The sequence below is a fragment of the Gopherus flavomarginatus genome, chromosome 25 (assembly GCF_025201925.1).
Source record: "Gopherus flavomarginatus isolate rGopFla2 chromosome 25, rGopFla2.mat.asm, whole genome shotgun sequence".
NCBI lineage: Eukaryota > Metazoa > Chordata > Testudines > Testudinidae > Gopherus > Gopherus flavomarginatus.
In genome coordinates this window covers 6,135,539-6,150,433 of record NC_066641.1, presented here as the reverse complement: position 1 = coordinate 6,150,433, position 14,895 = coordinate 6,135,539, and the positions used below count along the sequence as shown (strand labels likewise).

The 14,895-nt window shown below is 39.5% G+C and overlaps 1 protein-coding gene across 5 annotated transcripts in view; it reads left to right on the top strand.

Annotated features, from left to right (window-relative positions):
• MARCHF10 (membrane associated ring-CH-type finger 10) overlaps nucleotides 1-14,895 on the top strand; it is a 65,872-nt gene that overhangs the window by 11,256 nt on the left and 39,721 nt on the right. For 4 of the 5 annotated variants that reach the window (XR_007771470.1, XM_050934925.1, XM_050934926.1 and 1 more), the window contains one exon: nucleotides 9,544-9,679. The exons of the other annotated variant lie outside the window; for it this stretch is intronic. Coding sequence is in view for 3 of the 4 variants with exons in the window: in XM_050934925.1 (XP_050790882.1) it covers nucleotides 9,544-9,679 (136 nt within the window). In the remaining variant the exon portion in view is untranslated. The remainder of the gene's footprint in view (nucleotides 1-9,543; nucleotides 9,680-14,895) is intronic. 5 annotated transcript variants of the gene reach the window in all.

Genomic DNA, 14,895 nt, shown 5'->3' with positions numbered 1-14,895 from the left:
ATAGGTCACACAGGGTTTGATAATTTAAAAGATAAAGTCAAGTGGAACAGAATATTGTTACAGGGTGATAGTCTCCTGCTGCTGCATAAAATTCCAGGGAGAAAGGGAAGCAGTTAATAGGAAATGATTGGTGAGGAACAGTCAAAATATTTACTTTTACATTGAGCCTGTGAGTGTTGCATTCCAGTGACTATTTTCTTCTGTCAAATTATGGACGTACATGTAATCATTTTTTAAGAGGGATGCTGGGCAAGCTAAGTAACATTTACTCACTGTTCCATAAGTACATTTTTTTTTAAATGTGATAGTGAATTTCATGGCAGTATTCAGGAGATTTTCAGTAAACTGAACGTTACATTCTTCCATCAGATCCATGTCTGTGGAATCTTTCCATACTTCAAACAGTGAGCCAAATCCTTGATCCTGATAAAGCAGCAGCTTTGTGTAAATACAGCAGCACAAAGGAGCTTTAAAGCTGGCCTAATGGGCCAGCTAGGTATTGCCTTAGTACAGGATATCTCCAGCACTCACAGTGGCCCCTTAGAGCAGCCCTGAGGCTGCTTGATCCCACCAAGCTCAGAGAATTGAGGAGAGCAACTGTGGTATAAAGCCACCATTTAGGGGCCTGCAGTGTGCACTGTTGACCCCAACCCAAGGAGCAAGACCGCTGCTTCTGTTATCTCTGCAGTACAGGCTTGGAATTAACTGATCACCAGAGGGGGGATGGCTTTGATCTGGCTTGAGCATGTTGTTTCTAGCATGACCCACCTAAAATCTAAAATCCTAATATTTGTTTAAATTGTGCCATTTGGGTGAAAAAAGTATGACAGTCTATAACTGGAATAACAGTATACTGTGGCCTCCTCTAATGTGGAACCAGTGTCTCAGCAGATGGATGGTTACCAGGGACAGGTACTCTTACTAGGGAAAGAACAAATACTTTATGTGGATTCATTTTTTTCACAAATAAATTAACATTTTAAGTACTGGACTATACAGACCTGTTAGACAACATATATACATTTTGACTTGTGTATCAACTGTTTGTCTTGTACACAAATATATTCAGTAATTGCCATGGTGACTGTGAAGCTGAGGGATGCCCAACTCCCAGGCAGGTGAAGAGGAGCCGCTGAAGGGCCAGGGAGCTGCAGATAGATGCCTTGCCAGGGATGGCGTGTGGATTTGTTAGTTCAAAAACTTAAAAAAATATATATACTATTAACCTTTCAAAATATATCGACATGGAACAGAGATTAAAAAACATTAGATACATAGGAACTTATGAACTGGATCTGACCCATGGGCCATCTAGTTTAGTATCTGTCTCAGAGTGGTTAATCCTAGCTGCTTTGGAGGAAGTGGCAAAAAAACTATGCAGTAGCAAATATGGGATATGTGCTCCCAGAAAAGTTTCCTCCAGCTCTGAAACACGATGGTTTATATCCCGACCAAAATTATTGTTTTGGTTTATTTTAACATTTACTGTTATGTGACATAAAAAAAACCAGCTGTACTATACGATTGCATTATAAACACTGTACAACTGCGTACAGGATTTGGCAAAGCACAACATAGCTTTTTCAAAGTTTATTGGATGTAGAGCTCCTGCTAACAGTTCCCCAGACTTTACTGTCTCTCAGACTATAAGTTTCTAAGATGGGATAAGTAAATTTGTCATGTGAACACAAGGTCCCTTTCACGCACAATCATCATCATGGGTTCCCCCCAAAATCATGGGGCGAGTATATGTCTCCAGGTTATGGCCTGCTTGAACCTTGCCTGCCTGTGCTTACTGTTGGTAGTGGCCCTGCAGAGCTCAATTAATCTCTTCAAAACCCAGCAGGGCTCTCTTTGCAGCCTCCATGACATAATGGTGATAGAGCCAGGGCAATAGTGCCTGAACAGGGAAGTTTTCAAAAGCATTACACCAAACTTTGGAACCCTGAACATAGCTTTATTTGACTGTACGTCAAAGAGAAAAACCCAAAGTTTTTCACCAAACAGAGATCCAGTGCCTTTCCTTCCATTTTATTCCTGGCAGAGACAAATTAAAAGGTCACAGCAGAATTGGCCACAGTGATAATAGTTGCTTCTAACTGTGATGATGCTGTGGTTCTTGAACTTAAACCAAATACAGATACCACCTGTGGTGGTGCTGTCTCAAGTCAGAGACTTCTTCTAATATGAGGCAAGTAGTCCTCCCAAACTCCAACTTGCTATGTCTAGCAGCCTGGAAGTTGGAATTGATCTCCCTGAAATACTCACAAAAAAAGTCAATGAAATGCTCCTGTCTCCCAGGAAGAAGTCAACAAACTCAGCGCATAGAAAATATGGGCAAAAATCATATATTGGTGTTATAAATAACATACATGAGCTCAATCAGCAAAAATGAACTCCATGTTGAAGTTTTTGCAGTTCAGTTTGCCTATGGGTGGTAGATCAAACACCCATAAAAGTGACAAGAAGGTGTGAGTAACAGTAGGGGAAAATTAGTATTGGGGAAATTAGGTTTAGGTTTTGTAATGGCCCAACCACTCCCATTCTTTATTCAGGCCTAATTTGATGGTTTACAGTTTGCAAATTAATTCCAGTTCTGCAATTTCATGTTGGAGTCTGTTTTTGAAGATTTTTGTTGAAGAATTGCTACTTTTAGGTCTGTTGTTGAGTGACCAGGGATACTGAAGTGTTCTCCTAGTGGTTTTTGAATGTTATGATTCTTGATGTCAGATTTGTGTCTTTCTTTTTGCGTAGAGACTGTCCAGTTTGGCCAATGTACATGGTAGAAGGGCATTGCTGGCACATGGCATATATCACATTGGTAGACGTGCAGGTGAACGAGCCCCTGATAGTGTGGCTAATGTGGTTAGTTCCTATGATGGTGTTCCTTGAATAGATACGTGGATAGAGTTGGCACTGGGGTTTGTTGTAGGGTTTGGTTCCTGGGTTGGTGATTTTTTTGTGTAGTTGCTGGTGAGTAGTTGCTTCAGGTTGGGGGCTGTCTATAAGCAAGGACTAGCTTGTCCCCCAAGCTCTGTGAGAGTAAGGGATCGTCCTTCAGTATAGGTTGTAGATCCTTGATGATGCGCTGGAGAGGTTTTAGTTGGGGGCTGTAGATGACAGCTAGTGGCGTTCTGTTACTTTCTTTGTTCCTTTTCTTTCTTCCCTTGGTATCCTGCTGTTAATTGAATTGTCTGGTTAGACTGTCCTCACACTTGGTAAGGCAACTCACATCTTTTCATGTATTTATACCTGCTCCTGTATTTTCCACTCCATGCATCTGGTGAAGTGGGTTCTAGCCCATGAAAGCTCATGCTCAAATAAATGTGTTAGTCTCTAAGTTGCCACAAGGACTCCTCATTGTTTTTGCTGATACAGACTAACACGGCTACCGCTCTGAAACCTGTCACATTCTATTGAGTGAGCTTAATGATCATGAAAGTGAGGGAACCAGACTTAGTATGGGCTAACTCTATGCAGGCTTCCCTGCACTGCTCAATCCAAGTACTACATTACCATTTGTTGAGCAGGGACTGCCAGCCTAGTCACATTTCACAGTGGTTTTATGATCTGAATAAATGGAAACTGGGCATAGACTCTCAAACTCATTTTCACTTACAATTTAAGGGAGAGTTAGAACTGGTATGGAGTGAATCTCACAAGGTTCCAAGGTTCATTTCAGATAAGCCATAAGACCTTTGTATTTTTATTTAGACCAGAATCTTTTGAGGCAACAAAAGATTGGCTGATGCAGATTTCAGTTATTATATTGGATATTTCCATTACATTGATGCAGCAGTTCATTGTGTAAATATCTGAAATCAAAGTTTACACTACAGGTTTTTTTTTTAATTTTTGGGATGTTGAACAGTTTGGTAATTATTCAGTAGCTTTCATTATTTAATACACAGTTCCATGAGAAAAATTCTTGTGTATTTAATAAGTTTTTCTCTAGTACTGAACTAATTCACTAGCATGCAAATGAACAAAGCTGTCTACTGATTTATCTTCTCTACAGTATATGTAGTTTTTTTAAACTTCTTACATACAGTATTTGTCAATGCAATTATTATGCGGCTTTGAAAATGAAAAAAGCCTGTTTTATACTTTGGTTTTATCCAAACTTTATAATAATATCCATCTCCTTCGAGCTGAATCAAAGTTAATACATTTGTATTTCAGACCCCAGTGCAGACTATGCTCATGCTCTTGTCCGTATGTTTGCCTCCTTTTCTGTCTCCTATATGTAATGATTGTTTCCATGAAGTCATATATTTCATATTTCTATCTTTATAATCTACATATCTGATGAAACAGTGGGAAGGCAATAGGGATTTTTCCTTATTCAGGAGAATAATTGGCTAATTTGTATTGGAATATAAGAATCAACTGATATTTAGGGTTTTATTTACAAACAGCAGCTTCCTTTATATTTGGTTTTATTTGCAGCTGAAATTTTAAAACCTTCACCTAAACAGAGCACTAAAACTAAAATAAATCTCTTCAGGAGACAGATTGTTTTTTGGTGTCCTAGTATTAGACTTTTGAAAATTGTGTTTATGCTTTTCATTCCAGATTGAAAGCCCAGCGGAGTTAAAATCGTGAAACTAAGTATGTTAAAATAGACAATGAGATTAGAAGAATTTACACACTTTATGGTCTCAGTTTGTATAAACATACAAAAACATCAAAGTAAAAGAAAGGAAATTACAAAGTTTGTGAGAAAATAATCAAAGTCACTTCGAAGCTGAATATTGTGGCTTTTTTAATGTTGTAATCTATGCATGTAAAACAATTATTTGTATTCATTAGCTGAAGTTTACAGATTGAGCTAGTTACTGAGCATAAATATTTTTTAAACAACTGCATAAAAGCTAACTTTTATTCCACTTCTTCCTCTCTGTAATGTTCCAAACGTGCACCTTGTGCTAAAATAGTGTGGACTGAACTTCTGTGACCAGAAAGTAATGCTCGTTACATTGTAACAGCACTTCTAAACATACATGGCCTCCCACATAAACGTATTTATCAGTAGGCAGTACTTAACAGTGAGATTTTCCTAGGATGCCTAAATCTAAAAGCGATGGGGCAGACTGAGAACTTAGTTTCAGAGTGGTAGCCGTGTTAGTGTGTATAAGCAAAAACAATGAGGAGTCCTTGTGACACCTTATAGACTAACAAATTTATTTGGGCATAAGCTTTCGTGAGCTAGAACCCACTTCATCAGATGCATGGAGTGGAAAATACAGGAGCGGAAAATACAGGAGCAGGTATAAATGCATGAAAGGATGGGACTTGCCTTACCAAGAATGAGGTCAGTCTAATGAGAATTCAATTAACATCACCATCAATTAACAAGATAAAGGCACAAAAATATCCAGTGGCAGGAAGTAGAAACTAAAACAATTGAAATGTGAAATAAGGTGCAAATGTTTAATGGTGAGGGTAATTAACCATTGGAGCAGCTTGCTAACAATATGGTAAATGCTCCATCACTCTAAGTCTATAAATTCAGGTTGGAAGTCTTTCTAAAAGATACACTGTCATTTACCGGGCTCAATGCAGGAATCACTGTGTGAACATCTGTGGCCCTGGCGAAGGGCAGGCCTCCCCAATAGCACCTTCTGCTGAGTTAGTGCAGACCTGCACATACTCCCTGTCTCAGTTTCCCTTCTCAGGAAGCCAGTAATTCCACTTCAGGCATTCTTGACATTTGATTCAATAGCACCTTTCTTAGGACTTATTACAAAACCTCTTTCAAAAGGGGCCATAACAAAAAGTCACAAATAAACAACGTACTTTTGGGTTCCTCTGAAACCTGCCTTCTATGTTCTGTTCCCCTCTCTCAGTCTTTAAGTCTCTCTTAAAAGAGAGGCACTCCAGCATTCCTCCTGGAGCTGGGTTGCAATTTATCTCTGGCAGCTGGCCCCACTTAGGCCTCACATTCATAGGACTGGCAGCCTTCTGCTGGGGTCTGGTCCCTGCTAACTCAGAACCCTGCAGGCATCTTCTTACTCCTTTCAGTGTCTGCAGACATCTACCCTGTTATGAAGGAGGAGCAGCATTTATGGTGGTCCTCTTCTCTCAACTCATCCGCAATTGGTTGGGAGATAGGGGAGTTTTGCCCCACCTCTCTAAGTCTCCTGGCCCCAGGCCCTTAAAGAAACAGTAGCAGTGTTTCCTCCCAAACTCTGCTTGCTCCCAGCATCTCCTAGATTATATCTGTAATTGGAACTTGCAACTCTTTCGAATTATGCTGGGTGGACTGAGCAGTAGACATTACTGCCCTTAAGGGGCAGACTACCCAGGCAGTGGCCTACATTATACATAGGCTTGTCAGGATTTGATTTAAGGTGACAGATGTCAGTAAATGTTGATTTCAGCTGACACTGAAATTGACAAAAAAAAAAGTAAAAAAGAAAAAGAGCATTGATGTGCAGCCACCCTTGTGCCTGCAGGGATTGAGGGTCACTAGCTCTATATCAATGCAGGGAGCCCTCTACAGCCCCACTGTTTCAGACCCACTCTCACGACAGTGGAGTGGCAGAGGGCGTCCTACAGATTTAGGCCTAACTAAGGGTAAAACATTGCCATTTGAAAACAGCTCTTCATTATTTCAAGGATTGCTTCCAAGGGCTAGATTTGTAACTCTCCAGAAGTATATCACATTTTCTTTTACTAACATGTGAGAAAAGTCATTTGTATGGACAATGTGCGGAGAGGGTCATACCAGCACATGTAACCATTCACACTCACTTATCAATGGCAACTAATTTTAAAAAACCTTTAATAAAGTAAAATTATAAAATTCAGATCAGACTCTCTAAAAGTAAAGAAAATAGGGGTTGAACATAGTGGTCCAGTGGACTCAGAGTCAAGAGACAGAATAAAATCCTGGTCTCGTTGAAGTCAATGGCAAAACTCCCATTGACTTCAGTGGGGCCAGGGTTTCATCCCAGGGTTCTATTCCTAGCTCTGCCACTGGTCTGCTGGGTCACTTTGGGCAAGTCACTTCAACTCTCCGGTTCACTTTTCCTCATTTGTAAAATGGAGATAATGACATTATCCTACTTAGTATAATTTGGAACCACAGCACATAAGTTAATAACACTACTACTGATTTGTTATAAAGCACGTTTCATCCATAGAGCTCAAAGCATTCCACTATCTGCCAACAAATGCAATCAGTAGATTGAATGTAAACATCTCTTCTATAAATCTGATTTTTGTGAGGATGAAGTGGAAAATACAAATAATGATGGACATTAAAATCTTTAATAATAAAACTGGCCTGATCCGATAAACAGAAGAGAGATACCAAGATGAAAATTTTGTGGAATCAGAAAACATGTAGTAGTTTCTCCAAGAATCACAAATCTTTGGTCCCAACTTCATAATAAAACTATCTTACTATTTTTTTTATTGAAGTAATATCTTAATCAAGTGAAGTTTTCAAGATGTTATATCAGAAATTCTTACCTGAATACCAAAAACTGTTCACTGATTTGGATGACAAAATATGTTCTGCTTCCTATAATACTTACAAACAGTGCTGCATCTTGAATGTGTAGCTGTGATACAATTTAATGAAATAATCTTCATTAAAATATACAGTGTACCGCAGAAAACTGAAAGAATTATAATCAAGGTGGAGTGTGCTTGCCAGAAGCAGTATGGAGAGAAACCTTAGGAAAAAAATGTACTTCAGGAAGAATTAACAATAAAACTAATGAATATCTAGTGGTCTGTGAATATCTAATATTTATCACTCTTGACTCTACCACATTACTTCCTGAGCTGTTTCTCTATAATTATTAACAAGAACTTCTACTAATAATCTGCTCTTTTATTTAGAAAATTAGGTGTTTTTGCCCCTGCATGGAAAAGTGGAGTCTTTTTTTTTACATCTGTCTTTCTTGTTAGCATTTATTTAGGAGGTTCAAACAGATTTCTGTAATGACCCTTTCTGTACAATCATTTGATAGAGAGATGATGTAAATGCATAATTTTCTGGCGTACAGTCCTTCCAGTGTACATATTTCTCTGCATGTATAAATGAAGGCCCAAATTCTCCACACCCCATCCAAGTCACTGTGCTTCACATCTCTGAAAAGGGATGGGAGAAGAACTCTCCCCACCCTTTCAGTGTCTGGAGTGACGATGCAGTTGCTTATGATTACCATTAGGTTATCAGCTACACATCAAGAATATTATATTTAAACACTACCAAACAAACAAAAAAACAAAAAAAACCTTGCTGTTTGGTTCCATTGCTATCATGTAACCAGTAATTCAAAGCTACCTAACATTTTTACTTGATACCAGAGCAAGTGGGAATCAAATAGGGACTGCCATCAGCAAGAGCTAGGAACAGGATTAATAGAAACCTGCAGAGCATATTTTTCAAGAGGTTTGAGAAAGCTTTCCCCCTCAGTGTGAGGAATTGTTGGGACACAATGCTAATGGGGAAAGCCCAGTGTTCCAGTTTGGGCACTTAATATTTGGGTACTCAAATGAGAATTTAGGAGCACAGAACACCTATTTTTATACTTAATCTCTCCTAAGCAATTTACATAGAAATCTAGATGATCTACATTAATACCCTAGTATTAATAGTAAATGGATGTGTGTTGCACTGGAAAATTATGACACCATAGCCACCAAAGATCATGCCTCTCTTGTAGGGCATAATTGTCTTGTGGAGTAGGAACATACAGTGTTTTGGAGTTGAATAGCAGCAGTTTACCTTGGGTGATTGCATTGTGATCTCCTTTATGGTGTTAACATGTAAATGATCATAGGTTTAAACGAGACCTGACAGTTAACCGCTCTAGTAAAATTAATGGGAGACATTCACTCACACATCTGTTAGGATCATTGTCTTGCTTTCTGATTATAGATTTAGGGCCAAATTCTGCTCTCAGTTCTATTGCATTGACTTCAATTGAGTTACTGCAGAATTATATGGGTGTAAACAAAAGCAGAATTTGATTTTGAATGTCTGAAGATACTGATTTGCACAGTGAAGATTCCAGCCCATTTGAGAGTTTTCTCATTTTAATCCAAGCATAGATATTGAATTCTCTAGAAATACCTATTTTGATATATGCAGGCGAGTCTCATCTTACGCTGGAGTTCCGTTCCACTGTCAGTGCGTAAAGCGAAAATCGCGTATAGTCAAAATTACATTGAGTGTAATGGCAGGCAGAATCGCCCGCACTACAGGTACAGTATTTAAATTGATATTTTTCTTTTTTTTTTTTGCCGACTGCGCAAACCTGAATTTGCGCATGTTCAATGTGTGTAAGATGAGACTTGCCTGTACTTTGTATTGCTCTTAGACGTCTGTTCTCCCAGCTTTGTGGAACTGTGAATATAAATAAATAAGGGAAGAATCTTCCTAAAAATGGATAGTGTATTCCTTTTGTTCCTGCCTGGTACTAGAAATTTTGCTGGTATATTGCTTATCTTTGAGCACAAAACTTCTCACCCAGAGAGTAGAAGTTAGTTGTTCAGTCACTGATCTTCTTTTTGCTTTTCTAGACCTCTGCAGATGAGGGTTCTGGGTCTGCCATCAAGTCTTCTGCAAACAGATCTGACTCAAAATTCCCCACTATAGAAAAAATATCAAGCAAGCAAAAGCAAAAACCTCCCATGAGCTCCAGCAAAGTAACTCCAGGTGAGCTAAAGGGTGCATAAAATAGAACTAGTTACCATGGTATTAGGAATTATCAAGTACGTAGAAGATGCCTTGTGGATTCAGAGTCATTATGGTACTGCTGTGCACACTCATGGGCCTGATTCTCATTTACCGTTAACAGAAAAGCAGCCGTGTTAGTCTGTATCCGCAAAAAGAACAGGAGTACTAGTACTCGTGTTCTATTTACAGTTAAGTCACTTTACACCATTCTGGCAGGGTACAGTGACCTTAAAATGAGTACAAATGAAATTTACACGTGCTTTATGACCACTTTACAACACCAGGGTAGTGTAAAGCGACTTAACTGTCAATGAGAATCAGGCCCATATGACAAACAAACAATTTCGCTGAATTAACTGAAACCCACTAAACCATTTTAAAATCATTTAGTTCCCTTTTAGAACAATGGAGATTTATTTTGGAATAGCAATAAAAGGCACTGCAGGGCATGTCTGTATGTTCTGCAGTCTCACTTATTTGGCCTTTGATCTCATGTTCACACTGGAGAAGTCTTACAATCACCTGACTTCTTCGGGGCCCTGGGAGAGTTTTGATTGACTTCAGTAGGACTCTAGTGGGAGCAGAATCCATCTAATATTTGGAACCCATGGCTGAGAGTGTTAAAATAGCAACTGAAAATGTGGGATTGGTGTTTAAAACATAAACAGATGATCAGAATTAAGGGCAGCTTTCCTATCATAAATAAAGTTAATTTAAAAAAAAAGGCTTCATAATTCTAAATAGCTGCTGTTAATACCAAAAAGTGCATGAATAAATTCTCAGAAAATGGTATACGTTTAGCCAGGATTAACTAATCAGCCTGTTGCTTTAATGAAGTCAGTTAGTATGCACGCCGTCCAATTACCTTTTAAAATGGTATTCCACTTGTGAAAAATGCTTTAAATATTTATGCTATAAAAGTTATCTGCTAAATATAATAGAAGGTAGCTTTCCTTTGATACAGGGAGATCGTGAAAACATTGCTACATCTCCAGAGACAAACACAACAAAAGAGGCCCCCAAAGACTCAAAGACAACAGTTGTGTGGGAATGATTTCTTACTATCCATGTATGTCCATGTCATTATGTAAAGCTCCTGCAAAGACAGAAGGTTATTTCAGTATGTTCATGAAAGGATTAATTACATCAGGACTATCCATGTGGCCAAAGTTAAAGATCCCTCAGTGTTTACATTATAAATCACTACCAAGTATTTGAGATAAATATATCAGATGCTCTGGGCTGAAATGGTACATAAATTAGTTTATGTTATTTTATTTTTTTTTACTAAATTTGAGATGGGAGAGGTGAAGAATCAAGCTGATCGTTTTAAACCTAGTTTAAAATTAAAATTTCTCTCTTATTGCATTTTGGCATCCCACTAATTAAAAACAATTTCATTTATCAAAATGAATTTTTTGCCGGTAATGAGGGCCTAGATATGCTCTCATTTACCCTGCTGTGAATCTGTATTACTTCTGCTGCCAGCAGAGTAATTTCAGATTTATAATGGAATTTAGAGCAGAATTTGGGACTTGGGCATTTTGCGGGAAAAGTGTAATCAAAACAAATGAAGGTCCTAATCTTGCAACTGACTCTGCATGGGTTGAAACCTATGTCCATGCAGAGCTTTGCTGAAAGCAACAGGGCAGTACAGGGTTCTGCCATGTAGAATGAGTTGCAGGATTAGACATATCTTTTCATTTCAAAATGTGGATTCCTGAGCATATAAGAAGGGAAAATTGAATGTTTACCATATTATACCCTGAATCTTTTTTAATGTATTTATTCTCCCAGCACTCCTGTGAGATATTAATTATTCCTATTTTACTGATGGGAGACTGAGACACAGAGAGACAGAGTGGTTTGCCTTTGGTCACAAAGGAAATTTGTGGTAGAGCAGAAAATTGAACCCAGCTCTCCTGAGTCCCAGGCTAGCGCCCTAATTACTGGATCATCCTTCTTCTCCCAAGCTAGTAACTAGTACAGTTCCATGTCCTTTGTGAACATGAGTAATGTGCTGTGTCTGGGAGCAATTATAGAGCACGAGCTCTTTATTTTCTTTGTTTCTGTGACTAGAACTTTGGAAATAGCACTTTCACTACCCAGGAGCTAGCAATTTTCAGTGACATAGTAAATGCTTTGTTCTGAAGTGGAGAACTGATCAGGTCATCAGATACTCTCGATGAACACCCTATGTTCGCAGTCAGAACTAGTCAGAATAAAGCGGTCTCTGACCCAAAGAGGTCTCTGTGGGCCAGGTTCTCATAGACTCATAGGTCAGAAGGGACCAATCTGATCATCTAGTCTGACCTCCTGCACAAGGCAGACCACAGAAACCCACCCATCCATTTTTATAACAACCCCTATCCCAGGACCGAGTTATTGAAATCTTCAAAAATGGTTTGAAGACCTCAAGCTGCAGAGAAACCACCAGCAAGCGACCCGTGCCTCACGCTGCAGGGGAAGGCGAAAAACCTCCAGGGCACCTGCCAATCCGCCCTGGAGGAAAATTCCTTCCCGACCCCAAATATGGCGATCAGCTAAACCCTGAGCATGTGGGCAAGAGTCACCAGCTAGCACCCAAGAAGGAATTCTCAGCAGTAACTCAGTACCCATCGCATCCAACATCTCCCCGCAGACCACTGAGCAGACCTGTCTGGTGGTAATTCAAGATCAATTGCCCAAATTAACGATCCTATCATAACATCCCCTCCATATACTTATCAAGCTTTGTCTTACACTAATGTCTCATTGCTACATTTGGCAACGTAAAGGGACATTGAAATAGATGGCACTATACTTCCACTTTAAGGCCCATTTACACTGACCAAGTAGCATAAAGGAGCTTTAGTGTATATGAGAATCCAATCCTGCATGTAGATTTGGATGCTTTCTTGAGATGGTTCACTGAAGTTAAAGATGAGATACTCATTTATATTAGGGCCTTATTCTAATACTTATATATATCAGACCAAAAAGGTGTAAGAAAAACTAAGTACCTGGGAAAATGGTGCAAGGACAGGGTAGGCCCATTACTCTGTGTGTGTGTGTGTGTGTGTGTGTGTGTGTGTGTGTGTGTGTGTGTGTGCGCGCGCGCACGCATGCACAATAACAGAAAATGGGGAAATGGCAGAGGTGCTTAATGACTTCTTTGTTTTGGTTTTCACCAAGAAGGTTGGTGGTGATTGGCATTCACTATGTTAGACATGCAATGCCCCAACCCAGAGCCCCCTCTCACACCCTGAACCCCTCATTCCCACTCCGACCCTGCAGCCCTCACCCCCACACCCCAATCCTCTGTCCCAGTCCTGAGTCCCTTCCACACCCCCAAACCCCTTATCCATACCCTCAATTGGGTCACAGTGATCAACAATTTTCTTCAACTGGGTTGCCAGAAAAAAAAGTTTGAAAACTACTGATCTAGAAGATAATAGAGTGATAAGTAACAGTCAGCATGGATTTGTCAGGAACAAATCACGTCAAACCAACCGGACAGCTTTCTTTGACAGGGTAACAAACCTTGTGGATGTGGGGGAAGCGGTAGACATGGTGTATCTTGACTTTAGTAAAGCTTTTGATATCATCTCGCATGACCTTCTCATAAACAAACTAGGGAAATGCAACCTAGATGGAGCTACTAGTGGTTCACAGTAATGCTGGAAGGGCATAACAAGTGAGGTCCAAGCCGGGATCAGTTCTAAGTCTGGTTCTGTTCAATATCTTCATCAGTGATTTAGAAAATGGTAAAGAGAGTACACTTATAAAGTTTGCGGCCAATAGCAAGCTGGGAGGGGTTGCAAGTGCTTTGGGGCATAGGATTAAAATTCAAAATGATCTGGACAAACTGGAGAAATGGTCTGAAGTAAACAGGATGAAATTTAATAAGTACAATTGCAAAGTACTCCATTTAGGAAGGAACAATCAATTACACACATACAAAACGGAAAATGACTGCCTAGGAAGGAGTACTGCAGAAAGGGATCTGGGGGTCATAGTGGACCATAAACTAAATATAAGTCAACAGTGTAACCTCTACGCCAAGCATCCGACAAAGTGGGTATTCACCCACGAACGCTCATGCTCCAATACATCTGTTAGTCTATAAGGTGCCACAGGACTCTTTGCTACCGCTACACCTGTGTACCTCTGCCTGTGTAATGAGTCAAGTAGGGCTATGCACCAAAGATCCTCACATTCACATGGCACTAATATTAGAGTTTATTGTACGCTGTCTATCACTTAACAGTTTCTCATGGACAGCTCTGTTTCCAGGACTGGTTGTGGCTATAGGTCATGTTTTAAATCATTTTTAAATGCTTGCCTTCACTGCATTGTTAGGTCAAACTATAACTTGAGTTTTACTCCTAACTCAGCTTCTGTTCACACACTTTGGGTATGTCTACATAGCAGCTGGGAGATGCGATTTCCAGAGCTGGTAGTCATACATGTTCTAGCTGTGCTCAAACTAACATTTTATGTAGAGGTATGTGCTTAGGTCTTTAGCCTGAGCCACCACAGGTGCTGCTGCGGCCACACTGCTGTTTCACTGTATCTTCACTCTCACTTGGCCTTGGGTAGCTCACCTGTTGTTACTAGAGTTTACTAACTCAAGCTAACTGTTGCAGTGAAGATGAGTGTGTTTATAATGGGTTCATTCTACAGTGAATTTTTGTTACAGATGTGTAGTCTACCCCATCCTATATGGCTACTTCGAGCACCTGGAACCTCCTTTCCCTTTTCCTCTATGCTACTGACAGCATGGTGCTGAGGAGGATACTGTGACAGCAGTATGCAGTGATTTCAACCTGCCTGTTTGCTTTTTTGCACTCAGTGAAATTTATCAGATTTCATAATTCCTTATCTGCTATGTTTCATAACACAGTAACTGGAGAAACCAGAATACAAGAGGCTCTTTACGTATTATTTTAACATACACTTTTGTGAATGAATGTGAACATACAGAGAATTCTCTTGCAGAGTGCCCAGGAGGGTTGTCACAAGCAGCAGGCCTTCCCCAAAGTACATAATGAAAATTAATTCAGCCTCGCATTAGAACTGGGGCAAATTAAGAAGCTCAATAAAATGTTTACATTACTCTGTCACTTACTTATTAGACATTAAAGTTCCTAACACTGAAAATCCCACCTCTTGTGTTCCAAAATAAAAAGATATTTGTGGTAAATAATTAAGCC